The 25,121-nt window shown below is 31.1% G+C and overlaps 1 protein-coding gene across 1 annotated transcript in view; it reads left to right on the top strand.

Moving 5' to 3' along the window:
* Window positions 1–25,121, top strand: part of Syx1A (Syntaxin 1A) — an 84,939-nt gene that overhangs the window by 40,615 nt on the left and 19,203 nt on the right. The window contains exon 3 of the mRNA XM_090162882.1: window positions 24,446–24,545. Within this exon, the coding sequence (XP_090019008.1) occupies window positions 24,446–24,545 (100 nt within the window). The remainder of the gene's footprint in view (window positions 1–24,445; window positions 24,546–25,121) is intronic.

The following is a 25,121-nucleotide window of genomic DNA, read 5'->3' as shown; positions in this document are numbered from 1 at the left end:
CGTCTGCTAAGGGTTAGACGTACCAACCACGTGTAAATTAACTCGTCCTCTAAACAACAATATGCTAGTTTCAATAACAGCGTCGCCATCTATCGTCATTAAAATATTACGTTATTAATTAGGAAAAAGATAATATAGATTCGAACTCTTTGCCTCCCGCGTTTACCCACTTCCTGCCAGAACTCAGAAAAAAAACTTTTCTCCGTGACAATAAGCTTATTACAACAACGGATGGAGATCAATTTTTCGGAGGTCACGTGACGGAAGTAGGTAATCGCTTCGTTACAAAACCGTCACAGCGTCACTCGGAAAGCTCGAATCAGGGGAGTTCTATATTATCTTGGATTTTGGTAAAATAACCAGTTTCTCAGGGTACCGAATTGATCAAAAGGCTACACTGGCATTTCAATTTGACTAGTTTTCCAACGCGAGCCCCGGAAATAGGGCTACAAAAATTCCAGAATATGATTGGCTGCTTCAGCCAAAAATTTAAATTATATAGTCGAAATAATTCGCTTTCGGACTATGTATATTTTCTCAAACATAATAAGCTCATTAAATTCCATTAATTAATTTATACTCAGTCAATTTCTTATAAATTGGTTGTTATCGATACCAATTTACAGTCAATTCGTTGACAGCCGCCATCAAAAAATTCCTCGTCTTTAATTCATTCCACAAGAACACGTTGAGTCTCGTTACATTTCCTAAATTCCAAATACTGGTTATATTTTTAAAAACTAGATGGCGCGTTAATTTGCGGCGCTTTCGACTGGAGGATACCATTTTTATTATTTTCCCCGTTACGACCGCCCCAAAGTCACCTCAAGGAGGATATGAAGGGAGGCGAAGTAGGAGGGATGAACGCGCCAGAATCCTTGTAAGAAGTTTAGCGCGCGCTCGGCGGGAAAATGTCGGAAAAATGGCGGCAAGATTGCGGCCGCTACGCTACGTGTTGCCGCCATTTTTCCGAAATTTTCCCGCCGAGTTCGCGCTAAACTTAACCCCCTCAATATCACCTTTAGTAGGATCTTTCAGTAGGATGAAAAAAGAATATTTCTTTCCAGGGGAATCTCAGCTGATTACATTGTAGCAGAGACATAGAGACCACGTGAGCGATTGTAGATTCTAAGCCTTGCCATTTTAGCCCGTGTACTATTCCTTAAAGCTTTTAACTCATAAAACATAAACACTAATTAAGCTTACCTTTAGTATTTGTGTTCTCTTAAAAACTAAGGAAATGAATGGTAAATCACAAAGCCCTAAAAGTGATATCCCACGCTACATCCATTTTTTAAAACTAATAGAATTAACAGTAGGATAGTAGATACTGTATGGAAAACAGCTTTTCATCAACAGGGCTACCGGAACCTTTTTAAGAGTTTCAATTTCAAAGGTCTATAGCGACAGAAATGAATCTAGGTGGCACCAAAGATGATCTGTCCGTTCCTAATGTAACGTGTAACTCCATTATTCTCTGCCAGCTAATAACGTCATTGGCTAACCAGATTTTCCAATCAACTCGCGGGACACTAATTTTAAAATTTAAGCCTCGTGGGATCGGAGTCGTATTGTGTTCGGCTGTTACAAATTCAATGTTCCGTCGATAACGCTGTTTACAGGAATCTTCAAAAGGTGAAAAACAAGTGGCTCACTGAGTCCACTTCGAGAACAACTCACTTTTTTAAAAATAAATCCTTTTCGACAAATTCCACTCCTCCTTACACTGATTTTTGGGAAACTATTGAAATCGTAGTGGCGTATCCACAGTTTCTCAATAGGCTCGTTTAAAAAAACTAGTATATAAAAAATGTAATTGAGAAAAATTTGGTAAGTTAGTTTAGTTATATTTTCGCGAATAATAATAATAATCAACTAAGCTAATATCCACAGTACCAAACAGCCAATTATCGGTGGCCGGGTTCAATTGCGTTCTATTACCGTTAAACTTAGCAAGTTTTATGGAAAGAGGAAACCGAAGAACTCGGTGGAAAATCCCTCTAACCAGAGGGCAGGGAACTTGCACCAAAGATATTATGGAACTGCGTACCCTAGATTCGACATCTGAGAGCTTTCTGATTGACGGTGTTGTAACGAAACGCTTACCTACTTCCGGCACGTGACCTCTGACGGTCACTGTATTGTCCTAGCACTGCCAACTTTGATGACCAGGGCGTCAAAGTTGGCCGTGGTCTTATCTATAGTTGGTTACCATGGTAACTAAGAAGCTATTTTTTCAGAGTGACGGCAGGAAGTGGGTAAACGCTCTTGATTTGGCGCTCTTGATTTCGAATCTAAGATACGAGGTTTATGTTATCTCAACGCAGAAGGAGTGGTTCCTAGATTTCACCCAGCTCCATAAGCTGGGATCGAACCAGGCTTGTCTTGCTGCCAGGCGAGGGTGCTTACCACCTCTCCACCCCACTTAATGTAGACGCCATACCAAAGAAAATAGAAACTTCATCTCGGGATATGTTCGAGGTACTTATTTCCGGTATGAGGTAAGCCTCGTCTATTGAAATACTTATATTAAGCAATGGCTCACAAACGTTGATATTGTTTTAATCCCTCTCGGAAGATGCAATTTTTAAAACTGTTACATATTTTCTTTGGCCAAACTAAATATAATTTAAAAAAATTACTCGCAAGATTAATGAAGTTTTAGAATTTAATTTCTACTTTACTCGTTCTTAAATTTCTACTTTAATCGTTATTATATTTCTACTTTAATCGTTATTAAATTTCTACTTTAATCGTTATTAAATTTCTAATTTAATCGTTATTAAATTTCTACTTTAATTGTTATTAAATTTCTACTTTAATCGTTATTAAATTTCAAAAACTGTACCTTTAATAATTTTCAATTTTGAATTTTTAGAAATTAAAAATGAGTTCGTGTGTTTGTGAGTGTGAAAAGTAAGCATTACGACTTGCCCGTCTTGTTTTATTTCGCGGCGCAATTCCCCTTTCGTCTGGTCCCCCATCTTCAAATAATATTTGAAATGTCTGACGGGTTGTCGCCGAGAATATAGGACTAGTTGCTCTCTCTCAATATCCGAGATCCGTCGTATCAGTTTTTCCGCGCTCAGAGAGAAAGAGTACAATTCCACCATGCCCCCCCCCCCCCGTCCAATCCCGTCTTCTCGAAGGATCGAGGCTATCTTTTTATATCTCATTGGCAGAGAACGAACTTACAGAACCAACACGTTTGTACTTCTATCTTGACAAAACGGATAAAAACAAACAGATCACAATATTTATCTGAATCAACCAGGATAGTTGATTTCAAACTAAAATTTTATTTTCATTAATTTATTTTATTTTTATAGTAAAGAGAAAAGGTTTGTAGTAATTATTGAAAGTATGTACACATGGATGTTTTTGTTTATAAATTAAAGTTTTGCTTTGATTTATTTATTTAATAAATTAATAGATAAATAAATTAATACATAAATAAATTAATACATAAATAAATTAATACATAAATAAATTAATTCCTTAATAAATTAATACCTTAATAAATTAATACCTTAATAAATTAATACCTTAATAAATTAATACCTTAATAAATTAATACCTTAATAAATTAATACCTTAATAAATTAATACCTTAATAAATTAATACCTTAATAAATTAATATTTTAATAAATTAATACCTTAATAAATTAATACCCTAATAAATTAATATTTTAATAAATTAATACCTTAATAAATTAATACCTTAATAAATTAATACCTTATTAAATTAATACCTTAATAAATTAATACCTTAATAAATTAATACCTTAATAAATTAATACCTTAATAAATTAATACCTTAATAAATTAATACCTTAATAAATTAATATTTTAATAAATTAATACCTTAATAAATTAATACCTTAATAAATTAATATTTTAATAAATTAATACCTTAATAAAATAACACCTTAATAAATTAATATTTTAATAAATTAATACCTTAATAAATTAATACCTTAATAAATTAATACCTTAATAAATTAATACCTTAATAAATTAATACCTTAATAAATTAATACCTTAATAAATTAATACCTTAATAAATTAATACCTTAATAAATTAATACCTTAATAAATTAATACCTTAATAAATTAATACCTTAATAAATTAATACCTTGATAAATTAATACCAAGAATGTATTTATTTTACTCATGTAGAATGAATATGTCGAGACTATCGACGGAAACGTTGAGGCCCTAACCCCGTCACGCTAAGGGGGGGGGGAAAGGACGCGGTTTTATTTTTTGTGTCATCGCAGCAGCGTTAATCGCGTGGAAAAACGTAATTTTTAAGAACCAATGAGATTGCAATATTATTTGATTTTATTAAAGCGGAGGAGCATACCGGGGGCCCCGACGGGTGGAATTGGAGAAACGCTGAAAATAATCTCGAGATATTCATTCTCCCCGAGTATAAATAAATACATTCTTGTTAATACATTAATAAATAAATACATTATTGTTAATTCATTAATAAATAAATATATTCTTGTTAATACATTAATAAATTAATACCTTAATAAATTAATGCATTAATACATTAAAAAGAATCATTCCCCAAAGAATCCTACAATTAATTTATAAATTAATTGTAGAAGGTGCAGACTGTGCGCAATAAAGCTACGTCTACACTCAGCTACAAGTTTCCTCTGCTCGTTTTCTGGGGGTGGCTTAACCCGTCTATTCACTCAGCGAAATATCCAAAAAACAACCAAAAAAAATTGGTTGGCAAACAACTGACCGTGAACTATTCTTGGCGAACTATTGACATTGATTATTATTTGCCCTATCGCACGATGGCAACAACATGCTAAATATAATAAAAGCAAAATGTAATGGCCTAGCTGATTATTATTAAGCCAAAATGGCTCAACCGCGATAGTCTGTAGTGAAAACTCGGAACCACTCCTTCCGCGTAGAGTTTGCAAGTTCACTCCTCACTGGTTGAAGGGGGTTTTCCCCGAGCTCTTCGGTTTCCCCTTTCCATAAACGCTTTTAAAGGTTAACGGTAATAGTAAGTGTAGGGAGCTGTTTGCTCGCGTGGCATGAAGGACTTACCACCACCCTCCTACGCCTTGTAACCCGGCCACCTGAATTAAAGGCAATAAAAGTCGCTAGATTACTTGAACCTAGGGTGGTGCCTTGATTATTAGCCGAGCTGATTATTATTATTAATTAGACATAACCTTACTATTATACAAAACTCCCTTCCTCCGCCCCCAAGAACTATGGAAACTGTATCCTTGAACATTATTCTTGACTCATGGCTCATTAACTAATTAAGTAAAACCACCATTAGAGGAATGCTCAAGCGTTTATAATATTTTGTGTGTAAATTTTCAAACAAAGACTCTATACAGTTACATTTGTCCGAATGGTGTGGCAAATGTCCGAAATTAATTTGTCCGAATGGTGTGGCAAATGTCCGAAATTCATTTTCCCGAATATTAGGGATGCAGCGATATATCGGCCGATATTTTTCTAATATTAGACAATTATTTTCAGAAAAACATTTAAATATAAGAAAACTCTCGATTAACTAACTAATGATAATATTTTATTTGATTGGCCGCGCCACGTAAGCCAGACTTCAGAAGCTAGATCATACTTTTTGTAGACAGGGAGTTAGGAGTGTAAACAAATAAAAAACAACGATATTCGATTTGTGATAGAAAATATGTATCAAGTAAAATGAAAAGAAACATATTCGGATCTGCTTTTGCAAACTTTTTTTTCTAAAAAAATTAGAATAAAATGGTATGACAGGGTACTGAAATGTCTTTTACAATGATTTTATCATGTGCACTACTGTTATATGATAGATAAGTTTGTTAATATCGGCCGATATATCGTCCGATATTGCAGCCGATATAAGAAATAATGAGGCTCATACATATCTGAATTTCTTTTCTTTGCATTAATAGACTGTTACAAATAATTTACACTTACAATTGTTAGCTTAGGTTAGGCTAGGTTAGATTAAGTTAGGTTTGGTTGGTATTGAAAGAACATTAAAATACCCGAAAACTTTTCTTAATAATAATACGGTATTTTGGTATTCCTTGAACTCGAGTACATCGGTGGTTTGTATTAGCATATTATTAGGTTAGGATTGGTTTGGTTTTCTAAATAATATTTAATAATCATTTACTTTTCTTCCATACTAATTACTCTTTCTTAATATTATATTCGTAGGACATTAAAATTATAGTAATTAAGGTAGGGTGGCGTAGTGGTTAGCACTTTCGCCTCGCAGCAAGAGGAGCTGGGTTCCATCCCAGCTAGTGACACTGTGTGAAAATCCGGAACCACTCCTGCGTAAAATTCTAAGGGGTTTTCCCCCGAGCATTTCGGTTTCCCCTTCCATAAAAACTTGTTGAAGTTAACGGTAATAGTTAGTGTAGGGAGATATTGGCTCGATCGCGTGGCATGCAGGGCTTGCCACCACCCTCCTACGCATTGTAACCCGGCCACCTGAATTAAAGGCTTCAAAAGTCGCTTGAGGACTTAGGCCTAAGGTGGTGCCATGGGTATTAGCCTAGCTGATTATTATTATTATTTATTTTAATAATTAATTATTATTTAAACCATATTACGTATCAATCGACTAAGTAAAACCGAAATACCTGGTATTTGAATTAATGTTGCCCACCATTTTCCAAAATGGCGGAAATGTACCAAATGGTAAAACGACGTGATAGAGCGCCCCAAAATCTATAAAGTAACCAATTAGTTCGGGGTCAAAAGCTAATTTCGCTGTCATTTGAAATTCGTACGCCTTTCGTATCACATTTCTATTTTAATCAAACTTAATATGGGCTTAAATTACATCAGAATTATCTCCTGTCCAAAAGTGAAAGCCAAAATGATTTCAGTCACACGAGAGCCACGTGTTCGGATTTTGTACGCGAGAAGAAAAGAGCTTAGAATATGATCGAACTCTAACCCCATTTTGAAAAGACCCTGACGACATAGGGCATCGCGGGCATTTGTAAGTTTTCAAAGAAGCTCTACAACTTCCAATCCAACACGTGTCTTAACACCTATTTTCTCGTGCCTTCCAAAAAAAAAGAACCTAATCAGAAATGTCTGGCGAAAAAGATAAATCATTATATTCATAATGATTAGTGTAGCTTATCCTAGTTCAATATATTTTTTTCACAATGCAATATAGTTCATTATAGCATATTTCAATATATTTGAACGTAACTACAGTATTGTCAACTATACAGTTCTATAAAATTCATTATCTTCAAATTTTTTTTTCAGATCAACATAATAAATATATTTTATTATCGTTTATTTTATAATTAATTGTAATTAATTTGTTATATTTGAATATATAATATAAAATCAGTAATGTATTTTTATATATTTATGATTATGGCCTAATTTTCCCCAGACTCGACAGTCGGGGGGGGGGGATAACGTCACCGGCACTTCAATCGCCACGAAACCAATTTTTATTTTTTTCGGAAAGAAGATTACTGTTAGAACATGAGGCGGATTGGGAGCAAGGGGTAGATTATCCGTCATCTATATAATAAATAATATTTAATATATAATAAATAATATTTAATATATAATAAATAATATTTAATATATACTACATAATATTTAATATATAATACATAATATTTAATATATAATACATAATATTTAATATATAATAAATAATATTTAATATATAATAAATAATATTTAATATATAATAAATAATAAATGAAAAGAGACTTAAAGCGGTTTTAAAATTCACAATTTATTTATTTAAAAATCCAACGTTTCGGAGGATTTTTAATATATAATAAATAATATTTAATACATAATAAATAATATTTAATATATAATACATAATATTTAATATATAATAAATAATATTTAATATATAATAAATAATAAATGAAAAGAGACTTAAAACGGTTTTAAAATTCACAATTTATTTATTTAAAAATCCAACGTTTCGGAGGATTTTTAATATATAATAAATAATATTTAATATATAATAAATAATATTTAATATATAATAAATAATATTTAATATATAATAAATAATAAATGAAAAGAGACTTAAAACGGTTTTAAAATTCACAATTTATTTATTTAAAAATCCAACGTTTCGGAGGATTTTTAATATATAATAAATAATATTTAATATATAATAAATAATATTTAATATATAATAAATAATATTTAATATATAATAAATAATAAATGAAAAGAGACTTAAAACGGTTTTAAAATTCACAATTTATTTATTTAAAAATCCAACGTTTCGGAGGATTTTTAATATATAATAAATAATATTTAATATATAATAAATAATATTTAATATATAATAAATAATATTTAATATATAATAAATAATATTTAATATATAATAAATAATATTTAATATATAATACATAATATTTAATATATAATACATAATATTTAATATATAATAAATAATATTTAATATATAATAAATAATATTTAATATATAATAAATAATAAATGAAAAGAGACTTAAAACAGTTTTAAAATTCACAATTTATTTATTTAAAAATCCAACGTTTCGGAGGATTTTTAATATATAATAAATAATATTTAATACATAATAAATAATATTTAATATATAATACATAATATTTAATATATAATAAATAATATTTAATATATAATAAATAATAAATGAAAAGAGACTTAAAACGGTTTTAAAATTCACAATTTATTTATTTAAAAATCCAACGTTTCGGAGGATTTTTAATATATAATAAATAATATTTAATATATAATAAATAATATTTAATATATAATAAATAATATTTAATATATAATAAATAATAAATGAAAAGAGACTTAAAACGGTTTTAAAATTCACAATTTATTTATTTAAAAATCCAACGTTTCGGAGGATTTTTAATATATAATAAATAATATTTAATATATAATAAATAATATTTAATATATAATAAATAATATTTAATATATAATAAATAATATTTAATATATAATAAATAATATTTAATATATAATAAATAATATTTAATATATAATAAATAATATTTAATATATAATACATAATATTTAATATATAATACATAATATTTAATATATAATAAATAATATTTAATATATAATAAATAATAAATAAAGAAAAATTAAAAACCACTTTGTTTACGTAATACAAATTTTAATTAAAAACAAATTAAAATCGACGACTAGTTTCGCTCTCTATACAGAGGCATCATCAGGTCTGGTCAGGAGAATACAAATTCCAAATGAAGTAAACTACGTTTCGCGATAAAAAACATACAAAAGAGGGGGGAAATAAATATACATAGAAATGATAACGTGTCAAGTGTAGAGTTATATAGATTTTTAAACCAGAAATCAGCTAATAGGAAACCCGGCCGTTGTCTCTATTGAGACATTGGTCAATTTTTCGTTTTTTAAATATTTTTAAAGATTCGTATATATTTAATTTGAAGTAATTATCAGTAGTTACAATATTGGTGGTGTTTTTTATATTAATAGAGTGAACAGCAACAATGGTATTACCCCCCTTTTCAAACCCATTAATAAAATTCAAAATTTTTTAGGTAGCAACAAAGATAAAATTGACATTCTACAAAAATACGGGATTTATGAAATTCAGTGTTCTTGTGGCATGGTTTATATAGGACAATCAATAAGAAACTTAAAATTCCGTTTTAATGAACATAACAACGATATTAAAAATAAAAAAATCCACTCTTCCGCTCTTGCTGAACACGCCACCGATAACCCCAATCACTCTATTAATATAAAAAACGCCACCAATATTGTAACTACTGATAATTACTTCAAATTAAATATATACGAATCTTTAAAAATATTAAAAAAACGAAAAATTGACAAATGTCTCAATAGAGACAACGGCCCGGGTTTCCTATTAGCTGATTCCTGTTTTAAAAATCTATATAACTCTACACTTGACACGTTATCATTTCTATGTATATTTATTTCCCCCTCTTTTGTATGTTTTTTATCGCGAAACGTAGTTTACTTCATTTGGAATTTGTATTCTCCTGACCAGACCTGATGATGCCTCTGTATAGAGAGCGAAACTAGTCGTCGATTTTAATTTGTTTTTAATTAAAATTTGTATTACGTAAACAAAGTGGTTTTTAATTTTCCTTTATTTACCTTATACGTAAGTAACTGTCTTAGATCATTATAATAAATAATATTTAATATATAATAAATAATATTTAATATATAATAAATAATATTTTATATATAATAAATAATATTTAATATATAATAAATAATATTTAATATATAATAAATAATATTTAATATATAATAAATAATATTTAATATATAATAAATAATATTTAATATATAATAAATAATATTTAATATATAATAAATAATATTTAATATATAATAAATAATATTTAATATATAATAAATAATATTTAATATATAATAAATAATATTTAATATATAATAAATAATATTTAATATATAATAAATAATATTTAATATATAATAAATAATATTTAATATATAATAAATAATATTTAATATATAATAAATAATATTTAATATATAATATTTAATATTTAATATATAATATAATATATATAATATTTAATATATAATATAATATATATAATATAATATATAATATAGAAGATATAATATACAATATAGAGGATATAATAAAGAATGTAGAATATAGAATAAAGAATAAAGAATATAGAATATATATATAATATATAATATATAATATATAATATATACAGGGTCTTTTTTTTTGCTCGGAAAAGTGTTTTTTTTCAAACACTATTTATAGTACCGATTTCAAATTTGGAAGGTCAATTCTCTATACCGGGGGACATCAGTTTGAGAAATTTGAGCGTTTTCGGTAATGTTTTTCACCAATTTTGAAAAATTATTTTTCGACCACTAGGTGCGAGATAAAAAATTTCTATTATAAAGTTGTAGGCCGTCATCGAAAACCCTTAAAAATTGTTCACTCGGCGAAAAACAACTTATTTATCAGTGAAAATTCGAGCTTGAAAAATTTACAAGTTGGTGAAGCCAAATTACGATTGTTTGAAACGATAATTGAAAAGGGAACAAGTCTAATACAAACGTAATAGAGTTTTCACACTTGAAAAAATGTACACGTTTGGTTTTTAAATGCAGATATTTTATTCACATAAATATTTACAAAACATTTTCAATAATATCACCATTGGCTGCAACACAGGTTTGTGCGCGGACAATTAAGTTCTCAAACGCTTTCTCTACCATTTCTGGTGTGACGTCTCGGCAAGCACTGATTATTCGTCTAATGAGTTCCTCCCTAGTTTCAATGGGCGTGGCGTATACCTTTGCTTTAACGAATCCCCAGATAAAATAATCCAGCGGTGTTAGGTCAGGTGACCTTGCTGGCCAATGCACTGGACCATTTCTCCCTATCCACCTTTCAGGAAACTCGTTGTTGAGGTGCTCAGTTACTTGCCGGGAAAAATACGGAGGGGCGCCATCTTGCTGAAACCACAACTGACGTCTTTCAGCCAATGGAAGGTCGTCGATTGCGTCACTCAGTTCGTTCTGTAGAAAATGTAAATACCTTTGGCCGTTGAGGTTCGTCGGCAAGAAAAAGGGACCAATCAAACGGTTTCCAACAAGTCCAACCCAAACATTGACCCGTTCAAATTGAACCTGGTGATGATATTCAAAACCCCAATGTGGGTTGATGTCAGACCAAAGATGGCTGTTTTGATGATTAAAGGGCCCATCTCTAGAAAATGACGCTTCGTCGGAGAACAAAACATGGCGCAAAAATTGTCTATCTTCTTGGACAGCATTTAGTAACCAGTTGCTAAATTCATAACGTCTTTGATGGTCTCCGTCAATTAGTCCTTGGTGGAGCGTAGCTCTGTATGGGTGATAGCGATTCTTACGAAGAATTTCACACACGATTTGCAGAACAACCCAAATCAGCAGCGGCGTTAGCGCAACTGTGACGAGGATATGCCACAAAGTACGCGAGTACATTGTTCTCGAAGTCTTAATCCGGTTGACCCAATCCGCGAAACCTAGGTTGCAAGTTACCAAATTGATTGAAATCGTGAATTGCTCGTCTTACTGTATTTACAGATGGTGCTCCATTTGGATGTCTTTCTGCGAAGATTTCAGTCACTCTTCTAAGGTTTTGCGCTGCTTCTCCATAGTAAATGGCAACTATCTCGGTACGCTCAGCTACTGAATAACGAGGCATTGTTCGAAATATTATCAAACACTGATAATAATCTCCCAAAGTTTTCCTTTAAATACCCAATGCATGTTTAGGATTGACCTATAGCCTCGTGTTTTTTAAATCCGGTCGTTTTTTTAACCAAAGTTTCAACTGGATTAGGTAATTCGGTTTCAATTATCGTTTCAAACAATCGTAATTTGGCTTCACCAACTTGTAAATTTTTCAAGCTCGAATTTTCACTGATAAATAAATTGTTTTTCGTCGAGTGAACAATTTTTAAGGGTTTTCGATGACGGCCTACAACTTTATAATAGAAATTTTTTATCTCGCACCTAGTGGTCGAAAAATAATTTTTCAAAATTGGTGAAAAACATTACCGAAAACGCTCAAATTTCTCAAACTGATGTCCCCCGGTATAGAGAATTGACCTTCCAAATTTGAAATCGGTACTATAAATAGTTTTTGAAAAAAAACACTTTTCCGAGCAAAAAAAAAGACCCTGTATAATATAGAACAAAGAATATAGAATATAAATTAAATTAAAATAATATTAATATCATTCTCTAGTAACATGTACCATCTCAAACTGATATTTAAAAATACCTTTTTGAAGAAACTTTATTTCCGGAAAAATTCGTTAGTGTAGTGATTTTCTAAGACTATTTACTAAAAATAGAGTTTATATATACACTCGCATCGTAAGGTACCTCGAACCTGCAAGGGTACGTGTTTTATTTTTACGGCCTAAATGATTGTAGTCATACGTGAAAATATCCAATTAGACGAAAATCCATTTTCTAATGGCCGGAAATAGCTCAAAAACCATATCAATATAAATTTGGGAGTCGCTAACATTAATCACGATTGCATGTACATTTCTGTATAAATATTTCAAGACAGTCGATCCCGGCTGAACCAAATGAGAAAACGCAAAGAAAAATGTTTTTTTTCATGGGCGGATTTATTGTATTAAATAAAAACGGTACCTTGAAAAGAAGTAATAATCAATATAGGATTCCGTGATTGACGTCATTTTTCATATAACCGCCCTGCCTCCCCCCCCCCGTAAAAAATGCCTCGCTTTAGTTTAAGCCTGTTCCAATGAAACGCCTACGAAGGTCGTCTAAAGCGACTCAATTTTAGTCAATTATAATATTAATTCTAAAATTAAAGATCTTTAATTTTAGAATTAATTTAGTTTTTATGCGGTAATTATTTTTTAGTAACGTTTTATACTTTTTTTTACAAATTTTGATTATTAATCTATCTACTGACTTGGGTATCATTCCTTATAATTTTGGTATCATTCCTTATCATTTTGGTATTTTTCCTACTGATTTGATTATTGTTCCTACTGATTTTGAAATTTGTTCTACTAATTTGTTGTTTTTTTCTGCTGTTTTTGGTAATTTTTAATTAATTTTTGAAGTTTTTTGGTAATTGTTTTATATTGTTCAGCTATTTTTAAATAGTTTCGGTTAATTATACTTCTGATTGTAGTAAATTGTTTTTTTCTGTTAACTTTAGGAGATTTTTCATTAAGCTTAAATGTAAAGGTATCGTTTTTCTCTTTGTGAAAAACAATTATGTATATTTTTCTATTTTATTTTTGATTAAAATATCTAGTGGGGACACAAAGCACGTATATCACGTAATTGTGGTAGAGACCAATTATTTTGTTACCATTATTTCATTGTTTCACCGAGAATTTATAAAAAAAAATAATAATAAATAAATAAAATAAATCACATTTCGTGATACAAATTTATTTAAAAAATCACATGAAAAATGTATTTATTTATATTTTATTAAATAATTAATCATGATTTATTCATTACTAAATGATTAATAATGATTTAATTATTATTAAATAATTAATAATTATTTAATAATTATAAATCAACCAATAAATCATTATAAAATAATTAATCAACAAATGAAATCATAATTAAACAGTTATTCAGTATTTAAATATTATTAAACAATTGAACAGTATTTCCATATTATTAAACAATTGAACAGTATTTCCATATTATTAAACAATTGAACATTATTTCCATATTATTAAACAATCAGCATTTAATTATTATTAAACAATCAGCATTTAATTATTATTAAACAATCAGCATTTAATCATTATTAAACAATCGGCATTTAATAATTATTAAACAATCAGAATTTCATTATTAAACAATTAATCAGAATTTCATTATTAAACAATTAATCAGAATTTCATTATTAAACAATTAATCTGGATTTCATTATTAAACAATTAATCAGGATTTCAAAATTAAACAATTAATCAGGATTTCAAAATTAAACAATTAAGCAGGATTTAATTATTTTAATAATTTCATTACGGAATTCATTATTTTAATCATTTCGATAACGATTTCATTTTTTTAATCATTTCTTTAACGATTTCATTATTTTAATCATTTCAGTAACGATTTCATTATTTTAATCATTTCAGTAACGATTTCATTATATTGATCACTACGGCAACGATTTCATTATTTTAATCATTTCAGTAACGATTTCATTAATTTGATCACTTCAGTTTAAGTTCATTAACGATTTCATTAATTTAATCACTTCAGTTTAAGTTCAGTAACGATTTCATTAATTTAATCACTTCAGTTTAAGTTCAGTAACGATTTCATTATTTTGATCACTACGGCAACGATTTCATTATTTTGATCACTTCAGCAAAGATTTCATTATTTTGATCACTTCAGCAATGATTTCATTATTTTGATCACTTCAGCAATGATTTCATTATTTTGATCACTTCAGCAATGATTTCATTATTTTCTTTTCAATATTTTTAATAATGATTTTCATCTCGATTTGAGGGAGTCCTAATAAATACCCTCTTCCCGTATGCGAGATAAATCGTAATTCTTAGTCCTCTAAATACGTTCCTATTTGGGAGCAAGATCCCACTTGGGCTTAAATTCAATCTTCTCTCGGCTGGAAGTCTAATGAAACTCTTAATTGAAATAGACCCTTAAATTTAATGTTGATTCAACCAAACTTCGAACAAAAATAAAAACCACTTAATTCTATAGACCGTATTATCACTTAGAAATCCCATAGCACGTTTAAAAGGATGCCAATAGACCTTCAAATAACCAAACCCTTAAGTTGCGATCGCACTACAAAAATTGTTGGCAAACTTGATCACCAAACACAGTTGGCCAACCGAGTTGGAAGAAAATTTCCATAACTCGTTTGGTACATAACGGAATCCGTGTTGCAACATTTTCGATACTGAGCGACTAATATTTAAATATAATAATTATAATAATTTTAATTTTTGATGGAACAAAATTAATTTAAAATACTAATATTCTTCAAAAATATATTTCATTGTTTCACGGAAACCTTATTCTTAGTTTTTTCCCATAAACATACAAGTGTATGAACGAAAGCTTCATCGCCAACTAGTTGGCCAACATAATTGTACAACTAATTTGGGTAAAAGTGTTACCTCTTGTCAATTTTAGGATACCATTGCTTACGTTATTAAGTGGTTTCTTTTCGCGTGTTCCGGGATTTCGGATTAGGGTAGAAGAGTAAGGCGTTGACGTCATTTTACTCCGATCCATTGGTGGCGAATAGTTTGAGTCGGAGTAAAGCTGATAAATTCTGGCTAGCAGACGACAAAGTCCAATTTACTCTTTTAAACCTCGTTTTCAGTAGGAGTAAAAAGAGTAGCCCTAATACTGCGGAACAAGCGAATAGTTTATGGGGCGGAGTAATTATCGTCCCCGGAACAGGCGAATAAAACGTTGTAGGGTAAAAAGAGTACACTTTTAGTCCGAAAACAGGCGAAAAGAATCCAAATAGTATAAAAGCCGGTCCATGCCAAAATTCATCAATTTAGTACTGCCAAAACTAGCCACTAGGTTCTCTTGTAACGGCTAGGGTGAACCTACGAAAAAATGGCGTTGAAAACTGTTGCATTGCAACAAATTGGAATGTAATTAACGATTTTTTTACTTATTTTGAGAAAAAGAAAGTTGAGGTCATTAATTAATTAATTAATTAATTAAACGTCTACCTTGAATACTTCCATAACGAACTTCGTGAAATCCCCTTAAATAGTTGATTTTATAAAATAAAAAGTGGTCTTGTCCAACTTGTTAAAATGTTGCTCTTACGTCACAAGACACAGCTTTATTAGTAAATTTTGTGCACGAGCGATTTTCACGCGCGCTAAAAAAACCTATATTCCTCGCGACTGAAGCCTGCGCTAGTAGGCTTGTGAAAGTAAGAGACTGTGACGTAAGAGCAACATTTCAACAAGAACGCCACGTTGGTTTATAAAAAGAACTATTGTCCGGATAGTTAATCAAATGCCAAAATCCAAAAATTACAATAAATAAATTCCAAAAATCACAATAAATAATCCTTAAAATACAGTCCAAAGATCAAATCCAAAATTTTAATCTCAAAATTAGTTATACCATAAATAACATAATAACGACAAGGATAACACTTCCTATTGTTTTAATCCTAATTTTAGGACTAAACCTTTTTTCAACAATGACACTCTCGCCTTGGGAGTAGTTTTTTGTCCTTGGGCATATTTACACACCAGGGGGCTCTGTGCTGAACTAAACCTTGATTTCGCCATAGCTCTGAAAATCTGTTCGTTGATAATTTTTCCTAATTTTTATACTTATTGTTATTTAAGTACTTAGGGCTATACTAAACAAATGATAATGAGCGCCGGTACGAATACGACTTTGGGCTAAGTTCGCATTACGCGTTGGGTTTCAATGAAAAAAAGGGGTTCTTTTTTAATCGAAATAATCTTTTGGATTAATGATTTCAAAGTTCCGCAACGATTGGCGAAAGGAAAGAAAGGGAGCCACCAAAACAATGAAATGAAAGAGCTAGTCTCAGAACGGAAGGCGCCTGTACGTCAATTTATTGAACTGCCGCTATTTTTGCCGCCGCTAGAGGGAGCTGCAAAGGAACAATAAAAAGCCTTTTGTTCTCAATATACTTTTTATTTTCCGCGTCGCTCCAAAACGAGGTCTTCTCCGCCATGAAAAGAATTCGCCCTTTTCAAAAATAATACTAAAATTGAAAAAGCTCAAATGAACATTCGTTTAATGGATACCAATACGACAACAACATACTTCGCAAATTTGGCAACATAAAGTTGCAGCTTGTCACAAGTAATGTAATAACAATAAGTATGACAATTAGCAAACATTGTCACTTAACAGATTTTCAGAATTATTGCGTAAATAAATAATAAATAATAAATAATAATCTACTCTAAAACCCAAGCCACCTCCTTAGGTCCAAGTCATCTAGCGAAATTTAATGCCCTTAAACAGATGGCCTAGCGTCTAAATGTGCCTAATGAGAAATACACTAATAGCGTGTAAACAATTATGTGTTTTTCGAAAACAATGTTGTGGCAAAAATGTTTGCTCGTGTGAGTAGACTTCAAATGTCAAATTTGATAATTTCGCAAGTACCATCTTCCGTCTAGATAGAAATCTGAAACGATCCGGCCTATTTTAGATCTACTAGTGCCTGTAGAAGTGTTTCAGCCGCAGCACACCGCTGTACAGGGAGAAGCTACCCCAACAAGCGAATACCAAAATTGATATCCTAAAATTTTATATTTTTAGGATTAATGGCTAAATAATAGGAGAGTTATATAATTATAATTACATACATATTTATATCGACAATTAGGATTTATAAAGAAGTGTTGATCAAAAGTATATTGTTCTAAAATGTTTGTTCGTGTGACCCAATATTGATGTAACGAATCTTTTCAGTGAGATTTTAACCAATAACCAATAGATCGATTAATGAATGAATATGAATTTACTCTTTGTAAAAGAACAAATCCTTTTTTATAAAACAGGGAGGAAACCATGAATATGGTTACACGAGTGACATACTTTAAATATATTTGCCATCGTCAAAAAACATATTATATACACAAATTTCGATAGAATAAGAATAATATAGAAAATACACATTTGATAATGAAGAAGATCCTTTCACAGGGATAACACCGTTAGAGGACAATCTCTAATTACCCAAAGTCTTACCAGATGGCGCTTAGAGTCTGAAACGTAGGAATTTTAAATTATTCAATAACCTCGATAAATATTATTATTTAATGCTGAATGTTATTTACAGCATAGCTTAAATTAATGTTAGACGTAATTTTTGTAATAAATCGATTGGTTTTTATTAGCGCCATCTGGTATGAATAGAATCGTTAAAATATAACCTATAATGACTTCACTCTCAATGTTTGTTTTCCTTTATATTGTTTATTTAAGTATAATTTAATAGGAAATATATCAGATAAAAAATTAAATTAATAATTTTTCAAAATGGTAGGAAAATGTAAGAATTATAGGATATTTGGTAGCCCTCAAGTTTTATCAAATACGAGTGCGTTGTTAGATTGATTTCCCATAATAAGATTCAATTTATTCAAAGGTCGGTTTACGGAAAACCAGTCACTCTGAAAAGGATGATACTTTAATTCGTTCCAATCTATTTTAACCAACAATTCCCCGGCGGTAAACTGCACTCCGACAATCGTCGCGCATTTTCGGAATCTGTGTTTTAAGTTATGGACTAGAAGCGGTGGAAAACCTCCAGACATCACGTCGACATTGTCTGAAAGGATAAAAGCAGGGTAGAGGATGTTCTTCCCAAACTTTCTCTCTGTCTCTTCCACCCCCAGTGCCCCCCCCCCCATTCATTGTCTCGGAAACCGAGTGTGTTCAAAATGTGGTAAATCGCGATTTTGAAAAATTGAAATAAACAGTGACCAAAATTGGTTAATTTTGGAGATTGAGTCTTCTGGCAATTTTTTTTCGTCACCTTACAAGGAGACATCCCGAGGTTTTTCTCCCCGATTTTGTTCAAATTCGGGGTTTAAGTAGACCTTCATGTACCTTGAAAGCTCCTAAAGGGACAAGTTTCAACGGCCATTCGTGTTTCCATGGCAACCAAAAACGTTTTTCACAACTCAAATTTTACTTTATCTACTTAAAAAAGCATGGTAAAATCACGGATTGTATTTAATTGATTTAACCCAATTTCATAGATTTTATCCAATTTTATGGATTTAACCCAATTGTTTTGCAAAAATTTTAATTTTTTAATATTTTGAAAATGGCAATCAGTGATTTTCCCGTACTATTTTACATAGAAAAAGTTTAAACTTGAGTTGTGAAAAACATTTTTGGTTGCCATGGCAAAACGAACTTTTCCATTTAAGGGCTTTCAAGGTACATGAAGGGCTACTTAACCCCCGAGTTTGAAGAAAATCGGGAAGAAACATCTCGGGATGTCTCCTTGTTAGTGTATTTCCATTAAGGGAAATGTTAAGTTGACATTTCATCTGTAATTGTAGGTAACCAAGATTTTATTTTCTTCGAATGTCTCTTTAGAAATAATGTTAAAAGTAACGAAAATTGAACTTTATTTATTATGAACTTTATAATTTTATTTAACTTTTGCTGTTTGGTAAGTAGTTAAAAGTGGTTTTAATCCGATTATTATATCAGTAAGCCAATTGTAGCTTTAGTGAGCAGTGTAATTAGATTCTTCTACGGCATAATTGTCATTTTCTACGTAGCTTAATTACAGAATTATTCAATAGAAAATAATGCATTTTTTGATTTAGCAAAAAAATACATCTTTAAGTACATATTTTCCCATTAAATTTCGAGTTACAAAATAAGGTAATTGTTAATTAAAAAAATGGTCACTTTTGAGTTGCAACATTTGTGCACAGCAAGCGCGGTTTTAGTCGCGTCGGTGTGGGCGGGAATTAAGCTAATTACTTTTTACGCGTCTTTTCCGCGCTTCGAACGCTGCACGAGCGACGCAATCTAGACCTTCTCTCCTCCATTATCCGCTTTCCCATTTAGCGGCGCTAGTGTCTGCCTACTGGGTTTGGCGTCATGGTTGCCAGGTTGACAGTTTCTCCGTCTAATTGGGCGGTTTGCGGAGGTCGATTGGGCGAGATTGAAGTTGATTGAAACATCATACGATTTCGACAACTGTACTTTACGATTTTAAAATAAAATAAATTACCTTTTTGGGTATAGTAGTCGAGACACGTTCCGAGAGATGGCGGTAGTATAGTTATAAAACCGATTCTGCTATGAAAGTAGTTGTTACTCAAGGCAAAAAGATAATGTCAGGAGTCGTGCGGTAAAAATAATTGAAGCCGTCACCGCGATTGTATTTACTTCGGGAGATTGAATATTTTTAGCAATTATCCCAATGCACCTCAGGGTCTACCAGTTTGATCCACCCCTAATTAAATTATAATAATTTACAAAAAAAATATGTTAACAGTTTTGAATCTTCAAACAAAGCGGAGCCAACATTCCACTTTCACATTTTCCAGATGGCGCTACAGACATTTTTAGAGCGATTCCATTCTGATTATCTGTCAGCAAGGGACAATATTATCTGACAAATATATATTCATCCTCCCTTTATACATTTTGAATTAGTAATAATTCCCACCTTAAGTCTCTGCTAAATCTGCTTTAAAAATTAAGTTCTTGCAATGATTAGAAAATAAAATTTAATGCTTATTTAACAATTTGTCAAATTACTTGTGCCTTTATCCATAATTAATTTATGATTTATTGGTACTTAATGCATTTATTACTATACCACTAACAATGTAAGTTTTTAAAAATATATCAATATTAATAGGATCATATTGAACATTTTTGTATATTGGTATTGTAAAGTTGATTTCTGTAATCAGCACTACTAGTTGGTTAGACAAGAACCACATAAACTCAGAAGCAGATAATTTGCACTAAAAATGCCAAATTGTCTGCTTAGCAAACGAAATCCAGCAGTTTGTGAGTTTCTCGCGTTGGCCGCTATATGGCGCTATGTAAACCGAAAGGCTAATTATGATGGGAAATATTTTCCTGCTAAAGAATATTTGTCCAAACATTTCTTGACAAAGTAACATTCGTTATTTCAACTTTTTATTTAATATGTTTAAAAAATGCAAAACCCGGTGGTTTAGAAAGTATGAAAATATCGTAGTAATGTGCGCTTTCAAGGCGACATTTATTAGGTTGAGGGAAAGTGTCAATTTAATCCGGCAGCCCGGCTTCTATTGAAATGGAACCCCCGGCGTCAGCCTGATTCCGCGGAATGAAATTTCGCGTCGTTAAGTACGGGTTATTTGGCGCGGGCCGAGGCTTAGCGTCTTTCTCCCATTGTTCGCTATTAATACCATTTGCCGGTGCATGAATAGATTTTGACCATCAAGCGCTCTGTATTAAGTCTCACCGCGCCCGTTTCTGACCCTTATCTAATTAGAACAATATGTTTAATCTCGCTTTTACTTCGGCTTTACCTCCCCGTCGTCTCGTCCCGCCATCCCGTCCGTCTCTTGGCTGGCCGCCACCGCCGATACGTTGCGGTCTGTCCCCCGAGGGTTTTAAGAAATAAACTATCATACGGCTTAAATCGGAACAGCGGTGTAGCGTCACGCAAATTAAACTGCCCGTGTTATCTGCTGTCCGGATTTATCTCAATTTATTAAGTGGAAGACGAAGGCAGACGCTCTCGCGGACTACGTAAAATGAGATATTTCACAACGACGGAACGTCAAGTTGATAAGAATTATCGCGATACTTCTTTCTTTTTCAACTGGATGCTTTTTCAAATCGGAGTGTTTGCGCTGTTCTTGCGGCATTTGAAAGAATGCTTTCGGAGGTAGTTTATGTAACAAGTTCTAATAACCACCTTATTCTCGATACACTAGGCAAGGCTTAACGATTTAAAATAGGGTCAAGGCTGTTCAACTTTAGGAGGTTAGATTACGGAAGATTTCGGATGGCGCCCATAAGTCAGACTCCCTTTCCCCAAATCCCCCCTACGTTATCGTTATTGTACGGGAACGCCATCTAGTTTTGTTACATTGAGTAAAGATATAAATAAACATTTACAGGAAATACAAATTTTAAAAAGTAAATAAATTTCATTAAATTAGTTTTATAATTAATCGGCCACACTAAGGTTTCCTTATTTATTTCTATAATAGATAGCATGGGTAATTCACGGATTGTAAAAAATTAAAAATTTGGCAAAAAAATTGGCTAAATTTGATAAAATTGGGTAAAATCGATAAAACTGGGTAAAATCGTAGGGGTTTACAATCCGTGATTTTGCGATTCTACTTTACTCAGATAAAAATTAAACTTGAGTTGTGAAAACACTTTTTGGTTGCCATGGCAAAACGAATGGCCATTGAAACTTTTCCCTAATGATTATATATTTATTGACCCTTTGAAATACAAATCTCAGGAACGAAACCATTATCTGGTACCGATAAATATTTGCCTCGGGAGAAGTGCTTTCACAGGGGTAAAGAAATTAGAGACTGTTTTTTAAATACCGAAAGTCTTACTGGATGTCGCCAACAGTCTAAATCGTAGATATTTTAAATTAAATTTCTTTTTATTATCGAATCTTTCCGGGTGTGAACTTCTCTTTATAGTTTTTACATAAAACATCGCTCAAATAGTCACAAAATAGTAAACATTTTGCTAATTTCTAGCCATAGTTTCGATTGGTCGGTTCTACTAACTCGGGGTATGAAAAATGTGACCTTACTGAAATTCGAGTTCAATTCTTTATTCCCTTCTCACCAGAAAGTGTAAATTGCTGCCATCTAATATGAATAAAATCATTATAATCGAACCTCTAATGGCGTCGTTCTAAATGTTTGTTTCCCTGTAAGCATCCCTGAATCGTTTTTTGAGCCACTATACAAGCTAATGAAAATGCCACAAATTTTTCCTTACAAGACGTTAATTCTAGGCCTACAATAGCATTTTATCTTTCTAAAATAAGCAAATTTTCTTAAATCAGAATCAAAACTTAAATTCACAAAAAATGTTAGATACCACATTTCGGAATAACATAACTTTTCCCTTTAAACCCGCTTTACATTTATCAACATTTTAAAACAACCATTAAAAAAAATGAAATAAAAAATACCATGGACTAAACGCCGAAATAAATTTTCCTATTTTCAAATTAGGGCTTCTATAAAGAAGTTCACAATAGTGCTCCCAGAGGGCGGTAAATAAGGGCCCAAATACGGAATGAAGCGGCGGAAATTATGAGGAAAACGATGGGGATGAAAATATTTCGGCCGAATAATTTCTAGTCCGGAAAATATTTATCTTTTTTCCTGCCCGCTCGCTATATACTTTTTCTTTCGTCGAGGAAGTCCAAAAGAGAAATGGCTGCTTTTTGGCCCAGTCATAAAAAGGCTTTTGACCTTCGAGCGCTTTTTTTTTAGCTGCCAAAGTACATTTCTTCCCCTCCAGTACGGAATTTCGGGATGCCCTAGCATTTTTTTTTCTCGCTCCAACTAGTACCATACGCTGTTTTTTTTTTTTCATAAAAACTGCTTAAACTCCGTAGAGAGTTTAAGCGATTTTCTAAACATTCACTACTTTTCTATTTACGCCATCTTTCTTCGGACTTTAGGCCTTGGCCTCTTAAACAAGATTGCAACGGACATAATGCGTAACGTTAGTCGAGGGAGAAAATATCGTATCTCATAACGTTGAAATTTCGTAAACTGTTATTTATGGGATAAAATTTTAACCTACCGATCTTCCTAAAATTATCTTATCTCATACTTTTAGCAAAATTCGCGTAAAAACCTTATAACAAAATTTTTAACGGAAATTTTAGTGATAAAATGTACTCACTCCAGAAAAACGTGTAATTGAAAAATATAAAAATTTAATTAAAGATATTTCGATTCACGCTGCTCTTAATTAAAGATAAATTAAATTTATGTGAAATTTCAGCTTTCAGTTTAGCGAATTTACTACTTTTACAGCAATAATTTATTTATTTATACTTTGAGATAATGAATATTGTACAAATTTTAACAGGGTGTTAAAAAAAGTAAAAACCAAAAAAATAGAGTTTACTACCACCAAAACTGTTTTTCGCGCTGCCAATGTACCCGCAACATCTACGAAAACTCAATGCGCGTTTCTAATAGTTTCATTCGCTGGTAACTTTAGGCGCGAGGGTAAAAAAGGGGAGAAAAGTCGTGGAAAATGGATGTAAATAGGGTGAAACACTTTCACGTTGAATGTATTTTTGATAGGTGGAAGAGATTAGGGAAAACATTGAAAAAATCCAGGCGAACGTCGAAGAGGTGAAACGAAAGCACAGTGCTATTCTCTCCGCACCTCAGACAGATGAAAGTAAGTCCACTCTCATACAGCCCTAATCGCACACAATCACCTATACAGTCTGTTCGAAAGAAAATTTACATCTCCTACAATTGGACAGTATATTTATAAAGTTCCGTTCAAATTCCAATGTTTAAATAAATACAGTGTGTTCAAAACTTTCCGTTCAATTTTTTTTTCAAAATTGTACGATCTGCTTAAACGTTGAATATACTATAATTAAAAAAATATTTTGAAAATACTGAACATTTAAAAAAATTGCGTATTATGTTTAAAATGTTTGGTAGATATTTTTATATTTGAAAAAATGATTGAACGTTCCGTAGAAAAACCATGTACAAAACAATCTACTTTCTGTTCAAAATATTCAAAATAAATAAATTTTAAATTGCACGGAATGCTCAAAATTTTTAAAATATATTTTTCAGAGCTCAAAAGTTTTCCAATATATTTTTAACAGTTCCAAATTTTTCAAATGTTTTTCAGAGTTCCAAATTTTTCCAATATATTTTCAGAGTTCAAATTTGTTCAAATATATTTTTCAGAGTTCCAAACTTCGCAGTATTTTAAAAATGTTCCGTACAATTT

This window comes from Leiobunum rupestre, chromosome 11, assembly GCF_980474605.1.
Source record: "Leiobunum rupestre chromosome 11, qqLeiRupe1.1.hap1, whole genome shotgun sequence".
Lineage (NCBI taxonomy): Eukaryota > Metazoa > Arthropoda > Arachnida > Opiliones > Sclerosomatidae > Leiobunum > Leiobunum rupestre.
Note: the sequence above shows the minus strand (reverse complement) of the source record. Positions and strands in the feature narration are given on the sequence as shown.